This window comes from Pangasianodon hypophthalmus, chromosome 26, assembly GCF_027358585.1.
Source record: "Pangasianodon hypophthalmus isolate fPanHyp1 chromosome 26, fPanHyp1.pri, whole genome shotgun sequence".
Classification (NCBI taxonomy): domain Eukaryota; kingdom Metazoa; phylum Chordata; class Actinopteri; order Siluriformes; family Pangasiidae; genus Pangasianodon; species Pangasianodon hypophthalmus.
In genome coordinates this window covers 8,372,266-8,384,212 of record NC_069735.1, presented here as the reverse complement: position 1 = coordinate 8,384,212, position 11,947 = coordinate 8,372,266, and the positions used below count along the sequence as shown (strand labels likewise).

Here is an 11,947-nt window from a genome sequence, read left to right as displayed (position 1 = left end):
TTTAGTTGTTTGGAGTCTTTATTTCAGGCTTTTAAATTATTTTATATCCTGCCAGACATGGCATTATGAATTATTTTTATAATAGTACCAGTTGCTTAGGAATATGTTATTATTCCTATTATTATTATTATATAGGAATATAGTTATATGTTATGTATAACCCTAGTTACACTGCAAAAACTCGTCATCTAGTCAAGACTTACAATCTTATTTCTAGCCATAAAATCTTATTGATCTTATTTTAAGAATAAAATACTATGCAAGAGCAGATTGTTTAAGATTATTATGATTGTTTTAAGATTATTTATCTTTTTTTTCTTATTTAGTTAGCAAAGCTTAAAGTTATTTATTTTACCTGCAAATTAAGCTTATTTACCATCACAGGCATCATTTGAGACCAGCCTTGTATCTTTTAAGACTTTGTTTTAGCTGTAATAACTGGTTTTAAGGTTGTACAGTAAGACTTGTTCATTAGTATTATTTATTCCAAATGCTTGTTTTATGTCAACACCAACACATTTATTTATGACCTAACAAAAAATTATAAGACTCTGCAGTATTAAGTCACCACACTCCAGTATGGTTTTTAATTTCCAGTTTTAAGTGCAATGACATCTTCCAGATTATATTTGTCAATACATACACACTGTTTTTGAAACTGACTGGATAATATGGCATAGGATCGAGGAGCTTTTCAGCATCTATAAACTCTGTTGCCTGGTATTTTGAGAAGCAGCAAGTAATGATTTTGCTTTGTTTTTGCATGGTAACTACTGTGTGTTACAACAGTCTTCATTTGAATAAATAAATGTTGACAATATGTATGCATGATCTTGATTTTAATAGTCTTGTTTTAAGTTTAAATGTTTTGTCTCATTTTAAGTCAGAATATATAATGATGACAATTCTTAAATTAAGAGGAATTATCTTGTTTAGTAGATCTGGTTTTAAGATATTTTCACATAAGTTAAGATAAGCAAACTGTTTAAAATTTAATTAAAAAGCTAGTTTTAAGTTAATTAGACTAAATACACTGCTTGGAATAAGTGTTTTAATGCTTATTTTAAGACATTTTGTTCTTTTCTAAAGCCTAGATATGTTTTCTTATTTCAAGAAATCTTACCAAGTGTAATTATCTTACTGCACCGGCAGATAATTTGACTTGTTTCTAGTCTGTATCTTTTTAAATCATGCATTTGTTTCTAATATTTAGACGGTTATTTTTTGCAGTGTATATACATACACACACAGTGTACACTAGTTACAGCACTTTATTAGGAAAGCAATACTAATACTGCGCAGGGCCTCCCTTTGCTCTCAAAACAGCCTCAATTCTTGATGGCATGTATTCCACAAGATGTTGGAAACATTCCTTTGAGATTCTGGCCCATGCTGACTTGATTGCATCACGTGATTCCTGCAGATTTTTCAGGTGGACTTTCATGCTGCGACTCTCCCTTTCTACCAGAACCTAAAGGTGTTCTACTGGATTCAGATCCAGTGAATGGAAAGGCCACTGAAGAACACTGAACTCATTGTCATGTTCATGAAACCAGTTTGTGACGACTTTTGCTTTGTGACATGGCGCATTATCATGCTGGAAGTAGCCATTAGAAGATGGGTAAATTGTGGCCGTGAAGGGATGCACATGGTCAGCAACAATACTCAAATAGTCTGTGGAATTCAAGTGATGATTGATTGGTATTAATGGGCCCAATGTGTGCCAAGAAACATTCCCCACACCATTACCCCACCTCCACCAGCCTGGACTGTTGACACAAGGCAGGTTGGGTCCAGTTGGGTTCATGCTGTTCGCACCAAATTCTGACTCTACTATCTGTGTGCGTCAGCAGAAATCGAGATTCATCAAACCGGGCTACATTTTTCCAGCCTTCAACTGTTCAGTTTTGGTGAGCCTTTGCCCTCTGCAGCCTCAGCTTTCTGTTCTCGGCTGACAGAAGTGGAACCCGACATGGTCTTCTGCTGTTGTAGTTGAAGCTGCTGGCCCGTAACTGCAGGATTTTATGCATTGCTGTCACACGACTGGCTGATTAGATAATTGCATGTATGTAAAGTCACATGATGTCACATGATGATGTGATGGAGTATTTACAATAAATGCCACCATTTTACAGACACAGTTATATGCAATAAACAGTGTTACTATTTTAACCCTTCCTACTCTTGTATGCCGTATGTAATGAAGAACCTGACTACCCTGAAAGGTGCTTAGAGATGACCACCTCACTCTTCACCACTGGGAGAGGTGACATTAACCTTGTACAATCTGCAGAAAGTACACGGTGGTGCCCAGCCTGTCTACAAGCCAAGATGATGGCATCCCCTACCCAATGGCCCAGCCTTTGCTTACACAAACGAGCTCCCCTTGTCTTTCCTCCACAGCAGATGAACATTTGGTGTGAGGATTGGGTGACTCCTGTCCAGACTAAATAACAGCTTGCTCTGCAGGCCCACTCTTGAATCTCAAATAACTGATTCACAAAGTTGAGTAATCCTGGGTTTAACCACCTAGAGGTCAGCTCGGAGTCATCCGGCCACCAACACATGCTGTTGAATTGAAATAGAGACGAAGCGATTGCTAGCAAAAAGGCAGTTGTTTAGAGACACCTAATTTAACTCAACATGCTGCATAAGCTCATAGGAAGGTCCTTAAGGTCCTCCTAGAGGACCGTTAGAAGAAGCTAATTAGACCCCTGAACTGAAATGCATGTCCTTGGAAGGCAAACCTCAAAAAGCACCTGTGTTCTGGGGCAATAGAAAGTAAATGTTGAACAGGTCCATAGGTCCAGTCCTGTCAGACTTAGCATGTGAAAAGAGAAGGTCTTTAAAAACCAGTTCAGTACTCTCAGATCTAGAATTGGATGACCACCTAGAATTGAATAGACACCCATGTTTTGAGCTGTGGAACCTAATTTGCCTAATTTGCGTGGTCATCCAATTCTAGATCTGAGAGTACTGAACTAGTTTTTAAAGACCTTCCCTTTTCACGTGCTAAGTCTGACAGGACTGGACCTATGGACTTGTTCAACATTTGACACCTGTCAGTTGGTTAGCTGGCAGGGAATGTGGAACATTCGAAGGAGAAAACGCACAGAAAGAACTTGACTCGGCACGGAAGAGAAAAGAGGTGAGTGCTGCTTACTGAATAGTGAGTAAAACTACACAGTCCAGACGAAGCCCATAGAGATGAACAGATAGACATAGCAACAGAAGGCAGTGAGTGACTAAGAAAAAGCTAGAATACTCATAATATAGAATAAAACACTCAGTGAGGTAGAGAGGAGGCTATCAGCAGCGTTAGAGGACTGGTCATACAGTATGTAGCTCTGACCATGGTCACAAGCACACACAGTCACACACTCATTGACATTTTGGAGGCAATGTCCAGTCCACCAACCAGCAAGTTCTTGTGAGATGGGAGGAAACCAGAGAACCAGGAGGAAACTCAATCACAGATAACCTTGGTGCTGCTGAATAATAGTTGAGGTTGGAGTTCTGCAATCCACAGTCCAGTGTCAACATCGTCACTGACGCAACACCAAAAGGACATAAAGAGGAAACGGTTCCTCCCGGTTTGTTCGTGCTTGCGATTCGGTTCACGTGATTCACTTTGAAGAGTCGCTTAAAAAAACCGAACGATTCGTTCGCGAGTTGTTTATTCTCCTTCACTGCTGACTGGAACCGTTTTACCGAATAAGCATGGCAGAGAGCGCTCAGTTCACTGAGGGGGATTACTATCAGGCGTGTTTTGACTCGAAAGCCTACATGAAAAATTTCTATTCCCGTCCAGAAGGACACTCAGAGGAGGAAGGCTATCTTACTTTCGTTTTAGGATGCCTAAGCAGGACCTTTTCGACTGGTAAGGTCCTTGAGAAACTGCAGCCATGACTTTCTAATGTTATAAAGTTGTATTGTGGTTTTTAACAAGGGTATTAAATGAGTATTTAAAATAGCGTGTTATCTGTTAGTGACCGTGATGGTCTAGTGGTTAGCACACTCACCTCGCACCTCTGGAGCTGAGGGTTCGAATCCCGCCTAAGTGTGTCTGGAGTTTGTATTTTCTCCCTGTGCCCCAGGGGCCCCCTCCCAGTCCAAAGACTCATAATGTAGACTAACTGGCATTACCAAATTGTTCTGCAATGGGTTGCCCAGGCTCCCCTGTGTAGTTATCCTACACAGGATGGATGGATGATACTTACAGTAACAAGACTATTTTTTTTAAAGCTGTTTTCTTCTACAAAGTCTGACTCTGCATGTGTGGAAGGGTGTGGTCTACAGGAAAACAACTTAAAAAATCTTGTTTAATCCTATACGTATACATGTAGAAATGATTTTGTTTCATTTCCAGGCCAGTACAAAGGTCAGAGGCTGATTGATGTGGGAAGCGGACCGACGATTCACACTGTAATCAGCGCGTGCGAGCACTTCGACGAGCTCGTGCTGTCTGATTTTGTAGACAGGAATCGTGAAGAAATCAAGAAATGGATAAAGAACGAGGAAGGGTGCTTTGACTGGAAGCCTCTCATTGATTATGTGTGTGAAATGGATGGTAGGAGGTGAGTAAGAATGAAAGAGTGTAAATGAAACCAAATTAATAATAATATTTATCATCATCATGGTTGTCATCATAATGGGACATTATGGGTCATGAGTGTTATGGTCAGGCGTTCACAAACTTTTGGCTATATAGTGTAGGACCTCAAATCAGAAATAGGCTAAACAGAATGTTAAATATTGGTAACTACAATGAATGCCAGAAAACGGAGTGGCTGAATGTTCTGTAGATTTATAGGGAATTATCATTGTAACTAGCAGATGAACTGATTAGATTTTGGAATTGATCCAAACAAGGTCAAGGTTACAGCAAGGTCAAATGTCTGAAATAGTTTTCCTTCAGTGGCTCCTGTTTCAAGTATATTTAAGGGATGTTTTAAATATATTACAATATGTTTTTTAAAAAAAAAGCAGCTTTGAAGTAAAGACCACAACATCAGTTTGCTAGCACAATTGTAGAATTACCCTGATATTAGCTTACCTAATAATAGTAAATGTAAACTAATAATAATAATATAGTAGTAATAATAAAAATAGAGGAAGATGATGGCCAACGAATGAACCGTTTCTACTCTGTTCCTCCAGCTCATCTGATGTGGAAGCGAAACTGAGACAGCGGGTGAAACAAGTGCTGAAATGTGACGTCCTTTCAGAAAACCCTTTCCATCCAGAGAGCGTTGAACCAGCAGACTGTGTGATAACGTCCCTGTGTCTTGAGGCGGCGAGTAAAGACCTCCAGACGTACAGCAATGCACTTCGTAGAGTGGCAAAGCTGCTTCGTCCAGGTGGAGCTCTGGTGATGCTTGGGGTTTTAGGAGAGACCTTCTACTGTATTGACAAAATCCGCTTCTCCTGCCTCCAACTAAGCAAAGCAGATGTTGAAGATGTTCTCAGAAACCTTGACTTCACTGTGCAGGAATTTAAAATTTTTCCAGCACAAGATCAGGACAACAACAGAGTTTCAGATTTTGAAGCCATTTTTTATCTTGTCGCTCTGAAATCTACCAAGACATCTTAGGCACGTGCCAATAGCCTGGCAGGTTATAAGACATACTGCAAACTTTTGTTAACAAATTATGTCATCATGAAGACTGCAAATAAAAATCTTTTATTAACCATATCAACTCCTTAATTGTTATTTAAACTTTAAGTAGTAAATTGCTAGATTTCGGCGAAATTTAGCTAGCTAACATGACACAACCTGACCAGCATATGACTTACCTAGCATGGGTACTTAAATAGCTGGTTACGTTAGCTCACTATTTCTATTTCTATCCTGTAACTAGCAAGCAATAATCCCATGCTTAGTGCACTACATTTAATGACACGTAATGATGCTAAGGGGTGTCCCAAAGCATGTTGAGGTGACATCTTGGTAAAATTGCTGCCCAGTGGTAACATGTACAGGCAAACATGTAACATTTTTAATAATATATATTGTTATAACGTTGTTATCATGAAGGTTATCATGAAGGTTATTCATTCATTCATTTTCAGTAACTGCTTTATCACCTATCCTCGTAAGAGTTGCAGGATTCGGGGCCTATCCAGGGCATGAAGCGAGAACACACAACCCAAAACACAGGGCACCATGCACACACAGGTTCACACACACAGGGCAATTTAAAGTAGTCAATCCACCAATCGGCACGAAACCCACGTGGACGTGGGGGGAACATCGGTAAGTCCACAGACAACATCCCAAGCTCAGGACGCTTACAGTCTGCAATAGTTGATAAATGTTTGCTATTACTTCATTACAGACTTGTTTTTTTTTTTTTTTCCTCTCTTTATTGACTTTTCTTATTTATGACCCATTAACAAAAGCACACATAAACAGGTACACCTGCACTCACCCTTCTATACATACAGTTTACATAAATTAAATACTACAATAACAAATTATAATAATAATAATCAAAAAAAAAAAAAAAGTACAATAATAAATAATAAGTACATAATAAATCAATAGATGTATTTTCAACATTTACAATGCTAAGTAAACATCAGTATAATGTTAAGTAAAGTCTATATCCCCACTTACATGATATTCATGTATGGTTCCCAAAGCCGATCAAAATTTTCGCTTGCCCTTTGCAATATAAGTTAGTCTCTCCAGTCCGATACAGTTCAAGATCTCCTTTTTCCACATTTTCAAGGATGGAGCGTCCATGCTCTTCCAACACAATGCAATAGCTCTCCTGGCTTGGAGAAGACCGAAATCTGGGAGCTTAGTTTGTTTCAAAGTAAAATCCAATGGATATATTCCAAGAATACAGAGTTTAACATTCAAAGGAATTTGGACACTGAATATGTCTGGCATACATGTAATAACCTCTTTCCAAAATTGTTTTACTTTTGAACATTCCCAAAGGCAATGGTATAATGTGCCCTTCTCATCCAAACATTTAGAGCACACATCTGGGATGTTACCAGACATATGGTGAAGCTTAACAGGAGTTATGTAGGTTCTCATTAACCATTTATATTGAAGTAATTTAAACCTTGTATTTATTGTTTGTGTTTGTGCTTTTAGACATGCATCATTCCAGTCTGCTTCATCTATATCTTCATTCATATCCAATTTCCAAGCATTTAATTTATCTAATGTTGACTCAGTACTATATTTAACCAATAAATTGTAATACCTAGATATATGCCCCCTTCCTTCTAAATTTCCGAGAGTTGTTTCCTCTAGTTTTGATAAAGGTGGTATACAACTTATCTGTTCCTTTTTTGATGACAAAAAACTTTTTAACTGTAAATATTTAAAAAAATGTTTTTTGGGGATTAAATATTTCTGGCATAAATGATCAAAGGGAAGTAAAACTCCATCTTCATATAAATCCATAATTTTCTGAACGCCTCTTGTATTCCATAACTTAAAGCCTCCGTCTTTATTACCTGGTATAAACTGAATATTACCCCAAATAGGAGTAAATTGGGAGAGTTTCGGCATATCACCTATATGTTTATGTGCAGCATGCCAAATTGAAATTGTATTTTTAAGAAGAGGATTTTTTGTGTTTTGTTTCAATGATTTAACATCTGAAGAATATAGATACATTTTTAATGATAAATCTGGGGTGTGCGATTGTTCAATGTCCACCCAAGCTGGAGGTGGTGCTATACGGAAATAATTTAATGCTGAAGTCAGCTGGGCAGCCATATAATACCATCTAAAGTTAGGAAGCTGAAGCCCTCCTCTATCATAAGGTAAATATAAGAGTTTAAGGCGAAGTCTAGCTTTTCTGTCACTCCAAATAAATTGGGCAAGCAATTTGTCAAGTTTATCATAGAACGTATTTGGTAATGGCAATGGGAGTGTTTGAAAATAATATAGAAATTTAGGTAGAATAGACATTTTTATTATGTTAATTCATCCAATCATGGATATTGGTAAATTTGACCATTTTTGAAAAACCTCAGCTGTTCTGTCCATCAGGGGATCATAATTTATTGAAATTATTTTACTAAGCTCGTAACTGATTTTGACTCCTAAATAACTAAAACCATTCCGTAGTTGTCATGAATGGGGTGTTTATAATAGGTTTATGTCTTTCATCTTTATTAAGAAATAGTAATACTGACTTGGAATTATTTATTTTATATCCAGAAAATTCTCCGAAGTTTTCAATTAGTCTGATCACATTAGGAATACTGTCTTTTAAACTAGTTAGAAAAAATATAATATCATCCGCAAATAAAGAGATACGATGATCCCTCCCCCCTATTGTAACACCTGATATTCCTGTATGGGCTCTTACTGCCATAGCTAAGGGTTCGACTGCCAACACAAACAACAATGGGGACAGAGGACACCCTTGACGGGTTGATCGTTGAAGATTAAAAGGTTTTGAGATGGTGTTATTAGTTAATATCTCAACAGCTGGGTTTGTATGTAGAAGCTGGATCCACTTGAGAAATGTTTTACCTAATCCAAACCTAGGAAGCAGTTCAAAAAGATAGTCCCATTCTATCCTGTCGAATGCTTGACATGCATCTACAGATAGCATTGCTGTGTCTTTTTCATTGTATCTCTCGTATAGTATATTCAAGACCCTTCTAATATTATGATATCCTTGTCGTTTTTGTATAAAGCCTTGTTGATCGTCAACAATTAATTGGGACAGACTTGTTGGGTTAATAATTTTCTAATCTGATCTATATATCTTCACAGAAGGACAAAGATCACTTTGGGAATACTTCCCAGCAGTGACAGCTGGTTGTGATATTAAAAAAGGGCTAAAATCTAATATCTATCAGTACAATGACAATGACTCTATTAGGGTTGAACACTGCATCATAACAATACATAGCAACAACAAAAATGGTTAAGCAACCATGGACCAAAAGTTACAAAATTCTTAGGCTTATTTTACCACAATATAATTTAAATACTGCATACATTAACTAGTATGTTAATTAGTCATTTGTGAGATCAAGCACACCAAGAAGTACACTGCCTGACATCCATATGACTGGTGTATTTAATTTTAATTAGTTATGACTTCTGAATGAATGTCACAATTTTTGTCCCGTTTTGTTCTTTGTTTTAGTTAGCAAAGCCACACACATACATATACACACACCCAAGGGACCCATAAAGACTTTTTGTGCCATAAAAATGCAATTTAACATCAGATTTTATCACACAGAAGTCTCTGTCTCTTCTGATCTATGAAACACATGATAGAGTACACTTGTAATAGATGCAGAAATTTCATATATAGGCATTAATATACACATAAGCTTATTTTCAAGAAGTCAGCCAAACAAGAAGCCAGCCCACAAAAAGACACACAAGATGGAAGGCAGGCCAAACATGGGTCAGTTCACCACCTAGTGGATAAAATGCTATCTTACACAGCTTGTCCTGGGAACCCTGGTTCAGTAACCACCTGGTGTTCTGGTGGCTAGCAGGGAAATCAGTCGAGCATCTACACTAAGTGTTGTTGGACTTGAAGAATGAGAGCACCATCCAATGGACTTGTAGATCTTGGACACATGTGTTTGCTGCAAAACACAGAAAAGTGATGAGATGAAGTGCAGCAACACTAACCTTAAGTTTTAAATATCCTCTTACACAGAAGTCTGTGAAGTTCATCTGCATGACACAGGTGACGGACGACTCAGTATGGATGTGGATCTTTCAACCTGCTGAAAGAGCAGAGGGAGTGTTTATCACAATTACGCAAATCTTTTAGAAATGAGCAACGTAAGTGAATAAAGTACAATATTGAACTTGGTGTTGGCTTTACCTTGATGCAATCTTGACCAAGGCAAAAGGCTGAGAAGGAACAGATAATGCAGCAAATGAAACGTAAATGACAAGCTGCACTGGATAGAAAGCCAAATCTCTCAAAGATGTGCTTCTGTATTTGGTTCAGAATTCATCACTGAATAACATGGGTAGGATGAAATTTACACTCCCAGGCATAGAACAGCTGCCCAATCCCATTTGGTCACTTAAATTAAAAAAAAGAGGGGGGCACATATAAAAAGTACTGTAGTTTCCACACCGTTCACCCAGTTTAGAATAATGCTTTGGAATAAAGTCTGCACTTTAAGCTCATATTCATTATTTAATTTTAACGCAAATATACTGTGGACTTTGTCTTCTAGTCATATTTATGGACCTGACTGCTTATTCATGCAGTTATTCAATCAGCCAGTCTTGTAACAACAGTGCAACACAAAAAAATCATGCAGATACAGGTTAAAAACTTCTGCTAATGTTCACATCAAACAGCAGAATTAGGGGGAAATGTGATCCCGGTGACTCAGACTGCAAGGTGAGCTGGCTCAAGCACCCCAGAAACCGCTGATCTCCTGAGCCCCCCAAGCATACAGTCTGCCACCAGAGTCCAACCAGAGCAGTGTGAAAAAACTGAAAAAACATCCAGTGAAGCTCCATGGGCAGAAATACCCCATCAATGAGAGAGGGGAAAAGAACACTGCCAGGCTGGCCTGAGCCAACAGGGAGGTCACTGTAACTCAAACAACTACTCTTCAGAACCATGGTGAGCAGAAAAGCATCTCTGAGTGCACAAACCCGTCAGACCCTGAGGTACACGCCACAACAGCAGAGGATCACTAGACTCCACTCTCATCAATCCAGAACATGAATCCAAGGTCCAGTGCAATGTTTGACTTGTAGTCTCGTAAGTTTATGGATGCATGCATTTAGTCCAACTTTTTGTCTAAATTATTCTTAGTTTCAATAATTGCATGGGATATTTCATTTTCATTTACACACTGCCAGACAAATGTTTGTTTGTTTGCTTATTAATTAAACATTTTTGGCCTAATTTTATATTTAAATTTTAAAAAATATAAAAATTTTTGTACCAACTTGTTGGAACAAACCCTTTTCTTTTCACCTTACTTAATTCAGACCTTCATATTTTCTGTAATTTGTCTAAGGTTAGCCGTTTCAGGTGCCATCAAACTGCTAAATAATATTTTTATTGGTGTAGATGCGAGTCAGAATAACTTCCCATTCTGCCTCTGAGGAATTCCTTTTCTCGGCCTCATTTTGTACTTTCAGCTTTCAACCTTAACTTTTATGGAGTTTTGTGGGTGTCACTAAATGCAAATGAGTTGTTGCATGTATGTGCTTTTCACGTTACACCTGATTCATCAGCATACGTTTGTTAGTACGAAATCAATCAGCGTTAACGAAACTTTGGTATATCTGAGAGAAATGATTAGTTCAGTTTGGCCTACGACAACAATTACATGCAACTTGACAAATGAGCCCCAATGCATGCTGTTTAAAGCGCTATATATAAAATATATATGTAAACATAAATTGAATATAAGACAAGAGGGAGGAACTATACCCAACATTAGTTTAAAATACACTGAGAAAAAAAATACTTTCTGCTCTCTATTGTGCCTGAAAAACAGTTTGCATCACAAATTTGGTATAGTTTTGGTAAACCAGCCAAACATTTCTGATGCAGTTTCTGGTTGTTTGCTGGTTTAATAAAAAAGTATGCCTTATGCTGGTCTCAGCTGTTTTAACATGCTAAGGTTGTTTGCTTCTTGGAAGACTCCATGCTGGGAGGACAGACCATTTTTTTCAGCATTTCCTACATGGCAAAATTAGCATGCATACACCCCCAAGATGTATCATAAAGAGCTGAATGTAGGAAATACATCATCATATTTGTCCCTTTTGGTAGTATGGACATTTCAGAGCGTGCTCTCTTTGAGCGCAGACTTATTCTTCTGTCAGTCGAATTGAAATTCTGCCAACAACCGATGACCAACTAAAACAAGGAGTCTAGCCAACCTACCGGGGGTGGAGCTTTTTCCCCAAAATATAGACGACAACGAAAATGCTAACAGACAAAAAGACAAAATG

The 11,947-nt window shown here is 37.9% G+C and overlaps 1 protein-coding gene across 1 annotated transcript; it reads left to right on the top strand.

The window, feature by feature from the left end:
- The first annotated feature begins 3,519 nt into the window (after positions 1–3,519).
- zgc:64002 (uncharacterized protein LOC393330 homolog) lies at positions 3,520–5,695 on the top strand. The gene is made up of 3 exons (XM_026931948.3): positions 3,520–3,880; positions 4,370–4,577; positions 5,161–5,695. The coding sequence occupies exons 1-3, from the start codon at positions 3,721–3,723 to the stop codon at positions 5,591–5,593; spliced, it is 801 nt and encodes a 266-aa protein (XP_026787749.3). The 5' UTR covers positions 3,520–3,720; the 3' UTR covers positions 5,594–5,695.
- Positions 5,696–11,947: the final 6,252 nt, after the last annotated feature.

Bases quoted from the DNA above. Each gene is read 5' to 3' on its own strand.
- zgc:64002 (XM_026931948.3), top strand. From the start codon at position 3,721: ATGGCAGAGAGCGCTCAGTTCACTGAGGGGGATTACTATCAGGCGTGT. The intron at 3,881-4,369 runs GTAAGGTCCTTG...TTTCATTTCCAG, and splicing joins AAGCAGGACCTTTTCGACTG to GCCAGTACAAAGGTCAGAGG. The intron at 4,578-5,160 runs GTGAGTAAGAAT...CTGTTCCTCCAG, and splicing joins TGTGAAATGGATGGTAGGAG to CTCATCTGATGTGGAAGCGA.